Source organism: Geospiza fortis, unplaced genomic scaffold (assembly GCF_000277835.1).
Source record: "Geospiza fortis unplaced genomic scaffold, GeoFor_1.0 scaffold1303, whole genome shotgun sequence".
NCBI classification, from domain to species: Eukaryota; Metazoa; Chordata; class Aves; order Passeriformes; family Thraupidae; genus Geospiza; species Geospiza fortis.
The window spans coordinates 883,278-902,360 of NW_005054495.1; the positions used below are offsets into that span (position 1 = coordinate 883,278).

The 19,083-nt window shown below is 41.7% G+C and overlaps 1 protein-coding gene across 1 annotated transcript; it reads left to right on the plus strand.

Moving 5' to 3' along the window:
* Positions 1 to 1,957: 1,957 nt before the first annotated feature.
* On the plus strand, positions 1,958 to 18,385 carry LOC102032853 (pancreatic lipase-related protein 2-like). The gene is made up of 14 exons (XM_005428635.1): positions 1,958 to 2,015; positions 5,419 to 5,511; positions 8,249 to 8,297; positions 9,104 to 9,258; positions 10,243 to 10,368; positions 11,856 to 11,990; positions 13,773 to 13,881; positions 14,561 to 14,677; positions 14,753 to 14,875; positions 15,838 to 15,956; positions 16,639 to 16,768; positions 16,962 to 17,073; positions 17,608 to 17,775; positions 18,257 to 18,385. Exons 2-14 carry the CDS (start codon positions 5,509 to 5,511, stop codon positions 18,318 to 18,320), a joined length of 1,410 nt encoding a protein of 469 aa, XP_005428692.1. The 5' UTR covers positions 1,958 to 2,015; positions 5,419 to 5,508; the 3' UTR covers positions 18,321 to 18,385.
* The last annotated feature ends 698 nt before the right edge of the window (positions 18,386 to 19,083 follow it).

Consider the following 19,083-nt stretch of genomic DNA (forward strand, 5'->3'; position numbering starts at 1 on the left):
TACATTAATTTAATCACACCATTGTGATTAAAAATACTCTCTGAAATACACAGACAGTGAAACTCAGCAGCACTGTTTCAGCACTCACACACAAAGACTGACTCTGTGGAAAGAACAGCAAAATATCTGAGCATATCCAGAAATCCTGGTCCCCTAAAAAATGTTTCAGAGGGGTCTGATTGCCACACAAGGATGTCCATCAGATTCTGAAGATGTCTCATCACAAACAGAGGCACCAGTTTCAGTGGCTGCTTTGCATTTGAGTTTCATGCCAGAATTTTGACACGAGGCACAAGAGGGCACATGACATTCCTTATCTCTTTTCCCCAAACTCACTATCCCAGACCTATCTAATGAGCTGCATTGTTCTGAGCAGAATAATGAATGTGTCCCATAACTGCTGCCAAACCTCCAGCTTCCAGTCAATGAAGGTAGGCTCAAGTGTCAAGAATTTCTTATTAGCTGGATCTCTTCTGTCTTATCTGAAATTACACACACACTGTCAGTGTAAGCAGAAATTAAGTATGAGATGCAGTCCCTTACTGGCCAGTGCTCCCTCCACATTCCTCTCTGAGTTCTTTCTAATGATTATTTTCATATATGGCACGGCCTTGCACCACTCCACCAAGAACCAGACCCAGACTCCTGTGGGTGCCACGTGCCACAGGGACTGACAGACACTCCTGACTCAGTTTTTCCAAAGCCTCGCAGGCTGGTTGCCTTACATACAGTTCAGTATATGGAGAAACACTTTTTTTTTTTTTTTCTGGGGTGTAATTTGTGAAATATCTTCTTTCAGGCAATGCACGTATCTCAGGACCACAAATTGGCTCCTTATGTGAACCACAGACCCAGCCCAAGTTACTTCCTGCCCCCAGGCACTTGCAGCACTCCCTGTTGGAGGGTGACAGTCCTTCCTACCCAGGTGATTGTGGCAGCACCCATCCTGCAGATAGCACTGTGGGGACTTGAGGCCTTGCTCAGCAACTGAAAGAACTGGGTTCTGACATGGCTGTGACTCACAGTCCGCAGAGCACAGGAGAGAATCTGGGATTTACATGATGGACAAGGCATGAAAAGATGAATGACGTGATTATCATCACCCTATCCTTCTCCTGGAACAACTTTGAATGAAAGTGCCTGTGGTTTCTCTGATCTAGGTGGCTCACAATAATGTCAGTTTACACCAGTTATATCCAGAACATGCCAGCTGATAAGAGAGCTTGGTTCAGAGACACCTAAAGTGTAAATCCCACATGGCCTAAGAGGACATAGAGTAGACAAAATGGTAGTGGGCAGACAGAGCTTGAGGAACTTCACTAGTAAAAACTCAGATACTTATACTGCCCCTAAGTTGTAAGACCATTTTTCCTATTCCTTTCTTTTAAAAGAAGCTAGTCTTCCCGTGATTAAAATAAATAAATAAATAAATAAAAATATATAAAGAGGTTTGATTGTATGAAAATGTACAAGGGTTTGCTTTGACAAGGCATGCTAACAAAAAGACAGCTGGTGGCTGCTGGGGGGGACCCAGAGCAAGGAAATAAAGCTCCTGCTCTGAACTGCCCAGCAGTGGAGGGTCAGTCATTACCTGCAGCACCAGCTCACAATAACCAGGGAACTCAGGAGAGAATTCCACGTTGGCTGGGATCAGTGTCTCACACAACAACCCCTCTGAGGGGGCTCGAACAGCCTCATTCTGCTTTTCTTCAAACTAACAAAACTTCAGGAGGGGAAAATGTTGCTGAATTACACACGAGGAGAGACCAAAAAAAAGGTAACATCTGCTGCAAGGGGATCACTCAGGGGATCACTCAGGGGATCACTCAGGGGATCACTCTTACAAAGTCTCTCACTCACCCACCCCAAACCTGTAATTAGACACCGTGTGGGCAGGTCTGCACCTCCTGTCGTGGCACTGATTCCGAGTGAAAAAGGCCAGCAGCCACCGGGATTTGACAGGGAGCTGGCTGAACAGAGCCTGCAAAGCACCGGCCCCTTCTGCACTCACAGTGGTAAGTGCTGAAAAATCCCTGGGGTTTGGGGATGAGTGTCTGTACGAGCTCTAGGTCAGGACTTCAAGGATTCCTTAGCTTAAAAATAGCCAGGCTGAGTGTTGTGGTCTGAGTGAACATGCAAAAAGCAAACAGCAGCACTCAGAGAGGGACCTGGGCAGCAGCTAGGAGGCTGCAAACTTTTCAATTCCAGGAAATCCCAGTAGGGGATGAGAATTTCTGGGCTGTGACAATGCAGTGCAGCTAGGAAAACAGGGTGGGTTCAGTGGGGCTAAGGTAATCTCGAGACTCAATATGTCCCTGTTTTCAAAGGAAGGACAGAATGACAGTATTTGCAGATGGTGGCTGGACTTCTTTCATTTTTAAGGGAAAATGCATTCAAGTAACAACAGAAATTAAAAGGGAGGATAAACAGGCTACATATTTAAGAATTATTAGGAGCACTGAAAATTTAAAGGGGAGAATGGAAATGGGGGACAATTCTAGAGCTGTTTTGTGGAAGAATGTGAAAAATGAGACTTTTTTGGTAGACTACTGTGCACAGGGGAACTCGAACTAGTCATTGACAAGGGTTATTCTGCACTTCAAAAATGGACAACAAAAGGACAACAGTGTTGGTCTTGGAGCTGACTAAGTTTAAAAGCATGGAGATGGACAGTGGAGATCACCCAGGGAGGACAGACAAGTGGCCAGGTGGTGGCTGAAGGCTCTCTGGCTGCTCAGAATTGGCACAGCCACTTCCCCAAACTGAATCACTTTTGTTGTTGGTTTGTTTTGGGTTTTTTATGATACTTGTAGTTAGATTAAATTATGATAATTGCCTCTGTAAACTTGAATGTATGAATATCCTGTAAGGTCAAGGTGAGAACCCTATTATTTAGGAAATCTGAACAAATACTGCACAGTAGGAAGCCAGACTTGTTATTAAATATGTTCTCTTCGCTGTTATCCTACAATTTCGTCAGGTTGTTCACCAGTTCTAAGCAACTGACCTAAACAACTTAAATCTTACTGCACCCTCCAACATACCTACCGAACCTTTTATTGGAGCTCTTCCCACATTAAATGTCTCAAGAAAATAATTTGCATCACTATTCTGAGTCATTCAGGTCAATGTCCTAGTCCACCGTTTCAGATTCAGTTTAAGAGGTCAATTGGCACTCAGAAAAATCTCCTACCCAGAGCAGACAATGTGTGTGAGCCCTGCCTTGCCATGGTTATTACTTTGTATTGGGTGCTTTGGAGGAAGAAAATTTGCAAAAGGTTCTGCACATCTTTGCTCTGCTACAAAATTGATTTCTCTGATATTAAATTTGTGGGTTCAATTAAGGCCAGTATCCTCCTGCAGAACTACACTGTACCTAAAAGCTGGTGAGCAAGCAGGAAATGCCAAGATGATTTTTACTTGTTTTTGCTCATTTGTACTGAACCAGTTTCAGAACCTTCATCCAGAGCCCTGCATTGGGTCCATGGGGAGGAGCTGGAGATGAAATTAAGTCTTTAACAATTATGCCAATTACTCTGCTACCTGAGTTAGCACACCATACCACCAGCATTTTCCTCAGTACTCTGCACACCAGTTTTGAGTATTTGATAGTTATTTAATAGTCTGCTCAGGTAGTGTGCTTGAGCCACTAATAGTGGGCTGTGCCTAGGAAAAATTGTATTCTTTCTGTGCTTGTACAGAGTGGGCTGAACAACAAAATTACATTCAAATAAACAACTAAAAATCATATTGTACTTTCAGGTAGTCACATATATAACAAAGGATAAATATGTACATGATACCCATTATGAGGCCTAAAGTTACTATTGTAATCTTTTTTCATTTTCTTTATTTTACCATTTAAAGTAATGTTCAATACTTGGGTGTGCAAGTAGCTCTCTAAACGCCTCGCACTCAAAGCCATGCAAGAATTTGCTGGGAGAACAAGAAATTTAACCTACATCTCCTATATCCAAAGCTTATATGTTAAACTCTGGATGGGTTCTCCTCCTTTGTATTGATTTACAATTTTAACAGAATGCTGAGCCAAACTGCTGAAAAATAAGAAAGAAATCAAGCAAAGACAGAACTGCAAAGATGTTCTCTGCTTCCTCAGATGTTCACCTGAGATCTGCAAACATGCTATGCAGTGTGACAGCATTTAATTCCCCAAACTCCTAAAACAATCCTACATCCAAAAACTGTACTTTTTTACTACACTTTAGCCTGGATGTCAGCGTTGTTTCAGTCTGAGCTCATGTCCAGTTAACATCAGTGCTGAAAGCTGGCATTCAGTGTAATGCCAGAAACTGATTCCTCTAAAACCTTTGTCAGTGATGATCCAGCCTGAGTAATGAGTTAAAAAAAATCCTAAAGCTAAAAAGCTAAAAACCCAAAATCACATCCAGATCGTGGTAAGCTCTGAGATATGATATGATAATGATATGATGTATGACATTATATGTTATATGACATGATGGTTCACCGCAGCAAGAACTGTGCTTGTAAACCCAGGAGCTGCCTTCTAGTTCTTCCAACTAAAGCCTGAAATGCAATAATTACTCAATTTTTAATCTACTTAATCCATGCGTTTAATTTTAATCTACTTAACTGTTGTAGTATTGCATGTTTATAATTCCACTTTCTTAATCAAAATATCAAGTGGCAGAGATCTTCCTAAAATCTGAGTGTCATGTGGCTTAAAATGTTGATCTTATAAGACTGTCAGTTAGTTTGTCATGTCATGTAAGCGAATTCAATTGTACAGCTTAATCTTTTAAGAGTTCTTCACAATTTTTCTTTCATGAGTGAGTGGAGAAACTCCCCTGTGGAGAATTTCATTACTCTGCCTCAGGTTGATGCTGGACTGAAATTCCACAGGTCTGACATTCCTCAGGTCATTCATCCTAGTTTTTTACCTCATATAATATTAATTTCCTTCAAATTCTGTGTCTAGACTTTTCTTACAAATCAATAACCTTTTAAAAAAATTACCAATAGTTTTTTTGATAATTTCTTTTTATAAAGAATCTCAGCTATGAGTTACTGAAGTCCAATGATTTTTGAATTTCCAGCTCCAACAGCTATTCTACACCAGATCTAAGACATTTGTCTGAACAGAAAATCACTGCGAATCCTTTTTTCTCCTGCTGTGAATTTCACCTGGTTTTGGTAAAGATAGACAAAAAAATTTGTATCTTCTTAATTCTTTCATGCACCAAATATTTTTCCTTAATTCCAATGCCCATAAATTATACATGTTGACATTGTTATTTTCCCTATGAAATCTGTGTAACTTTTTGCCATTAATTCCCAGTTACCAATATTGCTCTTTTTTGCCCCCATTTTCTTCTAATTTCTTCCACTTTACCAAGTTACCCACAGATTTTTAATTTATTTTCTATTACTTTTTTTCAGCATAAAGTTCTCTAATTTTCATTAAAGAAAACAGCATCCATTTTTTGTATCCTGCCCACCAGAAAAAGAGATAACAAGGGTTATAAGAGAATGGTGAGTAAAATTCTTAGCAATTCAATACATAACAAAGGTTGTTTAAGATTTTTAAAGAAATGTATTTATGGCAATGAAATCATTGGGTTAAGATGCTGATAAAGAGAACTCCTGAGATTTGTCCTTTCTTCTCATTGAGGCTCTGTGGGCCTGCTTGTGTGCATGTCCTCAGGAAGGTGTGTGGGTACATGTGTGGGACTTAAAAATACACTGCAGACAGTCATTATGCAGACTTTCTCATATCTCCCCAGCCCCAGCTGTGGCCCATGAGTCACTGATTGAGCAACAGTGTCCTGAAGGTGACTTGATGTCCTGTTGTGAGGAGCCACCACTGCTCCAGTGGAGCTTTAATATGATAGGATGGCAGGCTAGGAATATTTGCAATTTTTTTTTTTCTAGGCTGAACATCAATTTAGGAATATTTAGTGCAGGTTTTGCATGTTTTCTGTGCATGGAGATGGTACCTGAGCTCAGCACAGAGCAGCCTCCTGCCAGCAGCCCTGGGTAGGCTGAGCTCTCATTCACAAACAAGTCCTTCCAGTTCCTCTTGTTCAGCACTACGCCTCCCAAATGCCCAGTGAAAGAATGTTCAAATTGCATGCTGCCTGAACTCTTTTTGCATAGTTTTTTAACCTCTTTGCAATCTTTTTGTCATTAACGTAGGCTGATACAGAAAGGCTTCTCACTAAAAAATTATCTTCTACCTAAACTACAGCTCTCTTAATTACCGAATGTCTCAACATTCCACAGATGATAAAATTTCTGCTACTCCTTTGATTTCCCTGGCCACATGTACATTTCTATTTTCTGCCTTCAGAGGAAGATCCTTTGAAGGAAATTACTGATCACTTTTATTTGGCAATCATCTCCCACATCTCCTTAAATCATTATTTGCCTTTCGGATTTTGGGTCTGAAAAGAAATTCTACTCTCCCTCCTGCTGTAGTGTTCCTGACAGGGACTGACCATCTCCTGGGTGTGAGGGCTGTGCATTAATATTAAGAAATCCTGTGGAGCTCTCCAATTCATTTGATGAGCCACATCAGCTGTGATTTTCCTGCACTGTCATCAGGTTCTCATCAGGATGATGGGCACCTTGACAGACATTCCAGCTGAATGGAGCTGCTGCTTTTGGCTAACAGCTGGGACCTCTCTGCTCCTGCCCTTCACCAGCTGCTTAGAATAGCTCCTGATCCTTTTCCCTCCTCTTTTAGTGCCAGACTTCCTCTCTGCTTTCCACTCTCCTCGAGGAGATACTTTTCCTCTGTGGTAACTACATCAATAGATGAGATTTAGGATCAGATCTGTATTTCTGAGGAAATTTCATGATTCCTCTCAGCTCTGCAGTTTGCAGCTCCTGCTCACTGCTGAGATATTCATCCTCACTCCTCTGCCCTAACACACAAACAAAACAAGCTCTTACCAAACAGGGACTTCAGAGTTTATTAGAGAGTGCTCTGACCTATCCTGTTTGGCTTTGTTAGGAAACCATGTCATTACAGCCAGGTAATCCCACTTCCATCAAAAACAAGCCCAGAGGTGAATCACACATTCCTCCTGTTGACACGTGTCACAGGCTTCAAGGACAAATTCTGTAAAATTCCCAATTGTTTCTTCTTTGTTTCTGAAAGCATTTTGTAGTGTCAGGGACCTCTGGGGTGTTGTGTTTCTGACTTTCTCACATGTGTAAAAACATCCCTGGGAGAGTGCTATGCACATAGTGAGATTATAAATACACATTTTACCACTTTTTCTTAATATTTCTAATGAGCTATCCCAGTCACCAGGGGTGCCAACTCATATATTTGGTTTAAAAGTAAAGCAGTATGTTGGAATTGGGATGTGGGTGCCATAGGAACCTAGAAGAGGAAATTGTGACTGAGGCAAACGAGAGGGGAAGAGGTGAAATTAATGGAAGTTCTGCCATGGAAAAGACCAGTAAGGAAAGTGTACAGGAAAGGAATCTGATCAAAGTTTTTCTTGCATTGAGGAGCCTAAGCTGCCAAGAGTGCAGACTTCAACAAGTTATTTGCACCGTTGTGCTTGTTGTACCTCACCTCTCCCACCAGAGCTGGAAAAAGAATCAGGATGCTGTGATCTGATTGACTCCAGCAGCAGTCAGCATTGTCTGTGCAAGAAATGCAGTGAACAGCAAATCTGAGTGGTGGGGAAGGATCCCTTTGTAACTCTTGTGCTGAGAATGACACAGGAACGGGTGGGAGGCAGTAAAGAGTAAAGAAGGTTTCTTAAAGAGAACTGCGCAGTTTTTATAGAGTGATATGATAGATTCTATTTGATTGGCTAACTAACAAAAACATCTTCTTCACACACTGTCTTTGAGGAGAAGAGACAGACAAGTAGAAAAACACCACTTGCCCATTGTTCATACTTAACAAGTTATCACATCCTTACAACTCTTTAAAAATGCCCACAAGCCGCTGTGAGAAATGCTTGCCGCTCCTCTCTCTGTGTGCCATGGCATCCACATCCCTTCCCTCATCCTGCTGGGAACACTGCCCCTCAAGCAGCCCAGGATGCTGCTGGCTGTGGGGCACATTGTTTTATGGTCAGTTGGTGTCTGCCAGGACCCCCAGGCCTCCTTCTGGCTGATATGCACAGACCAATGCGTGAGGCTATTCCTCTTCAGGTTCTTCGCATTTCTCTTTGTGTTACACTCTTTTAAAAAGGACTAAACACTGGAAATAAACTGCTTAACCTTTGTATTCAATTTGCTTTAGGTTGTTGGAATGTGGATTGTTGCATTTTATCTCCTTGGCACAGTAGCAGGTGAGAAATTGTATCTTTAAATACTGCCACTAGAAACTGAATTCAGATGAAGTGGTACATAGCAGATGATAATTGTTATTTTCCTTTCCATTGAAATTATGGTATGATTTGTGGGTCATTGTAGGGCAATGTCTGTTATGGTGCATGGAACTAATGCTAAAAGGCTCTGCTATGTTTAAAATTTATTTTTAAGAGTGCACAAGACATAACTCTGTGCTGAAAATCCACAGAGAAATTCAGAGTTGCATGTCCTGTTTCTATCAAGGCAATGCAAGATTTGTTTTTATATTGCCGCTCTATACAAAGAACTGACCAGCAACAGGGTGCTCAGCACACCAGTGCTAAAGCATAAAAGATGAGTGTAAGTGAGCACAAGACCCACTTGATCTAGAAAAAACTACTATATTGAAGGAAATACATCATTCTTTGTACAAGGTTACCTTCATTCACATGACAGAGACACAATGCTTTGGAGTAGAAGGTATGCAGGAGGAACTCTAAAAAGCATTTCTTACTAGGCTGTTTTTAAAAGGAACTGAATCTTTTACAAGCCTAGAAAGTGGTGTGAAAACACTGTGTGTGTCTTTACTTGGTTTATCCTCCTTTACTTGGTTTATTTAGCTCTGCTTGTGTTCCCACTTGAGGCAATACGCACAAAGGACATATAAATGACCTTTAAAAAATTAATTTCAAAGTCAATCATGAAATTAAACCCTTAGTTTTTTGTTCTTCAAACTGCTTTAGTCTCAAACACGTCATCAAGCAAGAGAGTCATTTATATAAACAAGTTGTTTCTTCTGCTCTAGGTAAAGAAGTTTGCTACCCCAGGCTTGGCTGTTTCACAGATGACCCACCCTGGTCTGGGGTACCAGGGAGGCTTCTGACAGGTTTGCCTGATCCCCCAGAAGAGATGAACATCAGCTTCTCTCTCTACACCAGAGAAACAGGAAACAACTCACAGGTGACATTTATTTTTAACATCAAAAGCTGACTGAACCTGAAAACGTTTGTTTAACTTGTTACGAAGTCTGTGTCAGTCACCATAGGCGAACAAGTCAGAATCAGAAGTTGGTTTGAAGGTACACTAATGAATATACTTTGGGGTAAAACAAAAAAAAATTGTTATGAGTGAAGAAGTTTCCTGGTATTTTCTTGAAATTTAGGATACAGGTTATGGCAGGCTACCTTTTGCATGTATTTAAGTCTCTGAGGAAGGTTGAAGTACATGGGATACACTCAGCAGCAGGTTGCTCAGCACTTCTGGTGCTGATAAAATAAATCAAAATACAGCTTCCACTACTTCCCATTAAACTTTAGCATATCTATGATCTAGGACACAGCCCTTCCACACCCAAACTCCCTGAGCTCACATCACAGCCCCTGTATTTGTCTGAAAACAATACAGACAGATAACATTCTCAAGAAAAAATAGATAATTAAGTAGCTTGCAGCAGTGTGTGAAGATCAGCCCCACCCCTGCTGCATGCAGCCCTTGCATGAAGCTCTTCCAGCTTTTCTGGAGTGGCTAATGAGGAAAACAGGCTGCAGCTTGGAAGCAGAGCAGCACTGAAGCCAAAGGTCAGGTCAGCAAAGGACAAGCTGGAGCAGGAATTTTGGAGCTGGTGGGCTGCTCCCTGCAGAAACTCATCACCTCAGGCCAAGAGACACCCTGTGACCATGTGGCACTTTTAGGTTGCTTCATATTCTGCAAAAGAGTGTCCTTCATGCAGAGTGATGGGAGCAGCAAAAACCACAAGAGCTCCATTTCTGTGGAAACCTTAGTGGAACTGAGAAAGATGAGATTTTTGGTCCCTGAGTTCCAAAAACCACAGACTTTGTCGTGTCAAAGTAGAGTCCCTTTAGTCCTGAGGCTCTGACCTAGCTGACTTTTTTTAATGTTTGAAAGTAGGAACAGATAAAACCTTTTATTTTTTTTAACCTATAGGTGATCTCGGCGATAAACTCCTCGACCATCCAGAAGTCACATTTTTCCTCACATAGGAAAACCTCCTTCATCATTCATGGATTTGGCAGCACTGGAAAAACAGGCTGGGTGGTGGAAATGTGCTTGGTATGAGACACTGTGCTCTGGTTCCCTTGAGCTCTCTCGGTATCCTTTAGGCGTTAATGCCCACCATGCATTTTACAGTTCATTAGGCAGCAGAAGATACAAACCTAGAATTAAATTTCACACACACCAGTGCTCCCACTCGGGAAGATGCAGCATATCAAGGTCCCTTGGTCCTCTCTGACACTGTTTTCCTCTAGAGTTTCCATTTGCAAACCCTGCAGATCAGATCAAGGCAATAACTGAGCAGAGCTGTCCCCAGCCTCTAACCCATGTGCAGACACCAAATCACAGCTGCTCCCACGGGCAGCAGCTGAGCCTTCCTTCAGTCCAAGGGCCCTCCTGACTGTAAAGCTCAAGTTACAGTCTATAAATACAACCCTGGCTCGCCACTATTTGTTCTTAGAGAAAAACAAAACCAACCTAAACAACAACAAAACCCAAACAAACATAAGAACACTACCAAAATTTTTGCTTTTTGTTTGATTAGAGAATCTGGTGGAAAAACCATTTCAAATATGAAATGTGGAAGCTCCCACAAAACCAGCAGAGTGTAGCTTGGCTCTGGCAGACAAGCAAGATCTGCTCTACCTGCTGCTGCTTCTGTGCTGGCAGGGAAAAGGCCAAGCTGGGAAAAGACACCACTGGATACCAAGTCACAAATTGACAGCACTACTTCTGTTCACAAATCTATCAACACTTTTAATCTGAAATACTAAATTTCCTTTTTCTGTTTTTTTTTCAATTTAAAAGAAGCAGCAATTCTTTCTGGCTCTCTACACTACAAACTTATGGTCCCCACAGGAGAGGAGTGAGTCCAGGATGCGTTATAGTTTCACTTCTGCTTTCCTTGCCATTCACCTTTGGCTGTTTTTCATGGATTCATTTTTGTTACCACTCCTTGTTCTATCTCAAACCTTAAATGAACCTTATTCACAGAAAACTGTAACTGCAGACTAACATGATTCTTCCACTGGAAAAATCACTATCTCTGCTGGACTGTGCCCAGTACCAAAGTGACCAATGCTTTCTTTGCTGAAATAGAACCTTTCTTCTCTCCTCCAAATTTTTTTGAGCCTGACATGACTTTGACAGTTTTAATCCCAGTTGGTAAATAAGACAGTATACTTCTTATACAATTCAGTTAAACTGCCAACATCCCTCAAAGAAAGCCACAATACTGTACACAGATTCTACAGAACAGCTGTATGGCATTTCAGAAGCATTTTAAATATAGAAATTGTTTATAAAGTAAAATATTTTTATTACAGTTTTCATAATTGATATTTTTTTGAGGAATGGCTTGTTACATTCTGTCTTGTAAGAAGAGTTGTTTCAGTGTGGTACAGGCTACAGTGAGGAGTCCCTTTTAGTAAAGAATGAGAAACTTCATTACTATGTTACATTTTAATCCTTAGTCCAGTTGAAGTTGAATCTCTGATTGTTATTTTCTTTCTTTAAATACTTTGCTTTGTGTATTCCCACGTCAGTTATTACTGGAGGTGGAAAACATCAACTGCATTGCTGTGGATTGGAAAGAGGGAGCAAAAGGCACCTACGTCAGTGCAGTGAACAACATCCGCGTGCTGGGGGCTGAGGTTGCTTATTTCATAGCAACTCTGCAGGTAAAGGACCCTTCACCTTTATTATTTCATAACAGCTCTGCAGGTAAAGGACCCTGCTGCAATTCCCTGCTGCACCTCCTGCCATTCCTCACTGCAGTGCTGCGGCTGTGACACTGCTGCCTTGGGTTTGAACCTTGGCCAGTACGGTCAGGCAGGGCTGTACAGCTGAGATCCAGATAATTATACTAATTACCAGCCCTGTGAGGACTTCTCGCAGCCTCAAAGGACTCAGAAGAAGCTGAGACCGAGGAGATGTGCCTATTAATTAGAGACAGTAGGTGGCAACATCTCCATATGATGTTACAGGCAAGCCAGCATTCCGCGGAAATGAGGCGAGTTCAGCACTAACCAGAGTTCCCCAGCATTATATACCCGTGCCAGAAGTGCATTAATATCTCAGCTTAGCACCACCAAAACGAGCTGCCTTACTTAATAATTCCATGTTTGCTGTCTGCAGGCACCATAAACTGTGCAGCTTCCTCCTGGCTGTGAGCCTTGTGCTCCCAAAGGCAGGTGTTCACTTCTGCACACAGAGTGCAGAACACTTGCAAGGTTTGTGCAGCAGCATTTCCCACTGATTTCAGAAACACTCAGGGGTACTTGGAGCAGCTGAAAATCAGAATTTTGCCTGGCACTGGACTTGGCCCTGGCCAGGAGTTGTTCATCTTAAAGTGCAGCAAGAGGAAGTTCAGAGCCCATGAGGCAAAGTGCCAACCTTGCAAGAACCTGAGGCTCAAAGAACACTTTACCAAAATCTACTGTTCCTTCCCATGAAAATCATGTGTAGCCTCACACATTTAGCTTCTGGATCTTTCTCCTCTATGTGTAAATATCAGGTCATTTGAAGATGTGTTCATTTTCTTATTTACTGTGTCTGTTTCTGCATCATGTGCAGTCTAGGGCACCCTTTCTTCCCTTACAAAAATGCATAAATGATGCTTAGACTTCCTTGTCTTTTCCCTAACTTAAAAATTTCTGGAGTCATTGTCAGAAAGGTTCAGCTGCTTTGTAAATCTAAGCACTGCAGTAAAATGTTCTCAGAGGTATCTGACACCTAACAATAAAGGCAGACAAGCCCATTCTCCAGATCTGCTTTAATTCTGGTACACACATTACAAAACTTAATGTAAAAAATGGAAGCAATTAGCAATTTTGTTGGTTTTGGTTGCTACAAAACTCAATGAATGTGTCTCCTCTGTCTCTCTTTCCACCTTCAATGCAAGCGAAATATCTCAGCAGTGAGATGTTGTACAGCTTGTACAACATCTTGAGACCTTGCGCAGCTGAGACCGGGCTAAGTGGAGAATGGATGTCACCCCACCTGAGCTTGGCAGTGAAAATCTTATTCTTTATATGATCACATATTCTAAATAGACATGGAGAATAGACATGTCGCCAAAAAAAAAAAAAGAGCTGCAAAGTAGAATAAATAACGAAAAAATAAGATCATTTTTATGGAAGATGACATTAGGCATTGATCCAAATGGGAAAGATGATCCATATTTTGTCACACAGGATAATGGAATACAGCAAGCATATGCCAACACTACAGCAGTGAACCCTTCATCACTATGCATGTAAAATTCCAGATGGGATCATCTCTCTCTCAATTCTTAGTGTAATTTAAACAGCAATTAACTCAAGGAACTCCCCCTCTGTTTGCTATGCAGAAAGTTGGCCTAGATGTTCCCAGAGGCCCATAATGTCAGACCTTCTCTTTGCTTGTTATTCAAAGCCTGTGTTCTTATCTCCTACCACCACCACCACCACTTTAATGGTCAGAAAATGTTCGGGTACTCCCCTTATGAAATCCATTTAATTGGCCACAGCCTGGGAGCACACACTGCAGGAGAGGCAGGACGAAGGATCCGAGGCATCCGACGGATAACAGGTAATGGAAAACTCTGCTCACCAAGATGCAGAGCTGGCAGTGTGTGTTTAAAGGGAAAAACTTGCAGCACATTGGTCTGTAGACTGGAATTAAATTATTGGCAGTGCTGGAGATACCTGTGATGAGAGCAGACCAAATTTCTGCTTCTCAGAAACAGGGTAATTATTACAACTTCTTTCTGTGTTTAGGAGTACTCTCTAATGGAAGGACAAGCATAGCTAACATGTTTGTAGCATTACCATCATTCACTGGGTTACATCAAGCCAAAGACAAAGCAACAAGAACCCTTAGTTTTCCCTATTTGCAGCTTTAGAGCCCAGTAATAAGTCTATGAGTAATAAATGCCTCCTTCCTAGTAATATACCATTATATAATCTATTGAAAAAAAAATTTTACTTCTCTTGGAATAAGTTTTCAGAAAGTTCACAAAATCACATTATTGGCTTTTTTTTTTTTAATCAACAAAGTGATTTTGAAACCATCATTGCAGGTAAACATGCAATTCCAACACTATAAAAATAGCTTGGAATTCATATCAAATAGCTCGGAATTCACATCATTATTGGGCTTGCCTTTTGCAAAACTAAACATCTGATTTCATGAGTTGGTGAAAGATATGTTAATGTGTGCAACACTTCTCTCTCTCTCTCAACCAATAAATTTTGGGGTTTTTTTTTAGGTTTAGACCCTGCTGGGCCCTATTTTGAAGGTACTCCCCCCGAGGTGAGACTGGATCCTACAGATGCCAACTTTGTTGATGTGATCCACAGCAATGCTGCTCACTTCCCTGCAGCAGGTGAGTGCTCCTGTGCCAGGGGGCACCTGCAGGGATGGGCACCAAGGCACTGACACCTTCCCATGCATGTCTCAGGGTTTGGGATGTATAACACCACTGGGCACCTGGACTTTTACCCAAACGGAGGAACTGTGATGCCAGGATGCGCTGATTTGATTCCAGAGATGAAACAAAGTGATTTTGAAGCCATCATTGCAGGTAAACATGCAATTCCAACACACTTAATATTTTATTTTTGTTCAGCTCTGAAACATGGAACGGTGAAAATTGCCCATTGTTTGGGAGAAAACAGGAACAAAATTGCTTTTTGCCTGTTTACTCCTATGTTAAAAAAGAAGTAAGAAACAACAAAGGCTGGAACAGAACAGTGTTCCACAGAGAACTCTGCAGGGAAAGGAGGTGTCATGCACAGCTAAGCTCTGCTCCTGTAATTTGAAATCAGATGCAAACCCCAAAAAGGCAGAAAGCAGGGGGTCTGCAGGTCCACACAACCCCAGCAGGAGACTTTCCAGGCTGAGAAAGGCCAAATCAGCAGCATGACAGCACCACCTCTGGTTTCCTGCAGGTGCTGGAAAGGGCATCCAACACCTCTAAGGCATGAATTAGGTAAAAGCACTGAGTGTTTCCAGGCACTGTACATGCCTCACCTCTGAACATGAGACTTCTCTATTTTCGGAGATTTTGGACAGTTTGGTGGATTCTCCATGCTCTGTTAAGCCCTTAAAACTGTAACAAATGGTATCTTGCTATGACATCTCATTAAAAAAATATATTAAAAAAATGTATATATAATGTGTGTGTGTATATGTGTATATATATGTCTGTGTGTGTATATATATATATGTATGTATGTATGTATGTGTATGTATGTATATATGGCTGTCTTCTTAAAAGGAACTGTTACATCATAGCAAACCAATGCACCTCACTTGAAATCTTAGGATAATGGTACATCATACTCCAGAAAAAAAAAACACAAAAAACCAACAATTTCTCCTGCAACTAGAAATTCAGACCAAAAAAGAAATTATTACAGGCCCATGCTGGTGTTCTGTTGTGTGCCTGAGCTGTTTCCATGGTGAGACAAGGGCAACTCTTGCAGAAGATAAGGGGAGGTTGTTTTATCAAAGCTCATACACTTTAAACCTTTTTTCTAACAGATGCTACACTCTTTGGGGGGTGCCACCACTCACGCAGCCACGAGTTTTATTTTGCAAGTATCCTCTACCCCACTGGTTACCTTGCATATCCCTGTGACTCCTATGAAGCCTTTCAGAAAGTAAGTATTTCAGCCCAGGAAGGGCTGGGGTGCAAAGCAAATGTTCCAGGTCTCTGGAGCAGCCAGCACTTGGATGCTGGTGGCTGGGGTCCCATGGAGTGGCTGGGTGGGAGGAAGCACAGCCACAGCAGTTCCACTATTCCACCCTGGAAAAGGAGTCCTGGAGCATAAAATGGTGTCACCAAAATATTGGGCACAGAAATGAAAGCTCATGGAATTCCCACCCCAAGCCTTTATGCAAAGAGAACACAAGTTAGCTAGATGTATCCTACTAATTCCTACATTTAGAGCCTCCAGACTCTCTAGTTTGCATTGGGCACAGATTAGAGCACCTAAACACGTTTATGAACGTTGCTCCTTTCATTTTCCCCCATTTGTGAGTGCAGGCAAGTCCCCCTTGACTAGGAGGGTAAAACTGGCCTGTATTTTGCACTAGAATCTAACTGAAAAGCATTTGAGCTAACAGATTTCAGGGTATTACCATACACAGGCTCATTATTACCAAACCTGCTCATTCTGCACCCTCTTGGGTGCAGGAGCCATTATCTAAAACAAGTTTGTCAGGTTCTGGTGTTAAGTTATGAAAAAACACAGTACTGCCACAGCTTTGCAAGTTTAGAACAGCATCTGGAGCCTTAATTTCATAATATTCCTCTTTAACTGATGCTCTTATTTTCCTTAGGGAAACTGTTTCCCGTGTCCACAGGAGGGATGTCCAATGATGGGGCACTATGCTGACAGATTCCCAGAAAAATTGAAGAGGGTAGACCAAAAGTATTTTTTAAATACAGCAGCAGATGAGCCTTTTGCTAGTAAGTGGGGAAGGTTTGTCACCGTCGTTCTCAAGTTTGAAAAGTGCCTTGATGTGATTTACAGCCCTGCACCTGTGCTGCTTCTATAAATAACTGCTAATAGCCTGACAGAAAATGCTACATGGCTTGTGCAGTGTAGCAGTCAAGCTCACCAGTGATAGTCTGGATTTATTTTTTGTTTTTATTTATGCAGCTTGGAGACAAAAAGTATTTGTCAAATTGTCTGGTGTAAAGAAAACGAGGGGAGACATAAACCTGGTTTACTACAACACACAGGGGAACTCAAAAGAATATGAAGTTGCCAGGTAAGTTAAATTAATATTTTTCTGCAGTATTTAATGCTGCTAGCATTAATCTACATATTTCCACACATTTAAGCAGTGTTAAGACTCATCCTGCATTGCAAATATTCTGCTTCACATCAGATAGGGAAGTTATTACTTAAGTAACAACCATGAGGGCAGATGGATTGTTGTGAAAAGGAAGTGGAAGGCATCTCCATTTCCATGAGTTCTGTGTTTCTGAACTCTAGGTGAGTGATCCCTGCAAAGTCAGCACACAGGGGCTCTGGGGGCAGCCCCAGTCTCACTCTTGTCACCTCCCCATGGCCTCGTGCTACAGGCACATTTAAATGTTCTGTACTGCTTTTCATCCTCTCCTCATTCAGAGCCCTGGTCCAGTGCCCTGTGCTCTTACAAAGAACACCAAAAATGCAAATTCCTATTGTAAAAAAAGGGAAAACCTGAAAATATGTGGAGGATGTGATTTATTTCACTGATCTCTGAACTTAGTGATACCATTTTTAAACTTAGTGATGCCATTTTTCCTTCTATTTGCAGTGGAGACCTCTCTCAAGATGATGTTTACACACAGTATCTTGATGTTGAAATCAACCCCAAAAATACTACAAAAATTGAATTTCGCTGGAACAAAGCCATATTCTCTCTGCTCTGGGCAAGACTGGGAGCAGAAACAGTCAATATAATACATGGAGCAGATGGGCATAGGTGAGTGTATCCCATTTAGAGGTCAGAAGGCAAGAGAAAACCCTGTGAGAAAAGATGGAGAAATGGTCTTAAATTTGACACATGGTTTGTAATCAACAATATGATTTTCAATAAGGGAAAATACAAGGCATTGCACTTTAGACAGAAAATAATCAGAAAAATCAGATGTTTGACTATGCACGAGGGAATAACTGTCTGGGAAAGAATACAGCAATAAATAATGTGAAATGTTTAGCTTTTCCACAGCAAAACAATTACAAACCAAGATAAAGGATATTAAACCTCAAATTTTACAGCTGGTCCCCAAAAGAAGGAAATTCATAGCAGATATTAATAATCTTTGCAGCAGGCTATTAGGAAGCCTTCAGTGGGATTATGGGTTGGACTGACAGCCCTCAAGGTGACAGCTTGCACCCTTTCATTTTTCATTGGGCAAAAAGAGATAAATTTGTATTCAAGCTTATTTTGTTTTTCTTCCTAGGTCAACTCTTTGTGGCCATGGAACTGTGGCATATGGAGAGCCTCAGTTACTTACACCTTGCTAGAGGTCCCCAAGGTCTGGACATAGCAGCTGAGTAAACCCTCAGTCTTGTGCATGGAGATCTCGGCACAAAACACAATTAAAGCAACTTAAAAAAAAATTTGTTGTTCCCATTGGTTTTTTTTTTAGTTCTTTGCAAACACACATATCAGTGTTTCTCATGTTTGAGCCGCGTTTGTTGTGCTTGTAACTATGGAGCAGCCAGAAATCACATATATTAAAATCCATTTCAAACACTGCACAGTCTCACTGTGCCTGTTCTCAAGGCAAGAACTGAGTCCCACCACACTGGTAGATAAATCTGGGACATTATCAAACACTCTCAAGGCAATATTTCCTCAGAGCGCCCCTGCAGGTCTGGAACACCTCCATTCTGCAGCCTGTGCTGCTGTTGAGGGTTTTGCAGCCCCACACAGGAGCCCTGCCCCCAGAGGACACTCTGGCATGGGGCAGGAGCAGCACCAGGAGCAGCACAAGGTGATTCCTGCAGCAGGTGAGCACAGCCCTTTGTACTGCACCTGCCTGGAAAGGCAGACAAGGCAAACCTCAAGTGCTCCCCACTTTGGAAGGAGCTGAACACTGAATCCCAGCTCCTGGATGCTGTTTAATTTCGAACACAAACATTTGCAGTGGCCACTGAGAGTCCTGAAGAGAAACTCTGAGTAACCAGGTTTGCAAAACCTGGGACTGACCATTTCACATTTAAAATGACCATTACTGCTTTGCAAAGCGCAGCATGAGTGAGCCTCCTGCAGCTGTAAGCAACC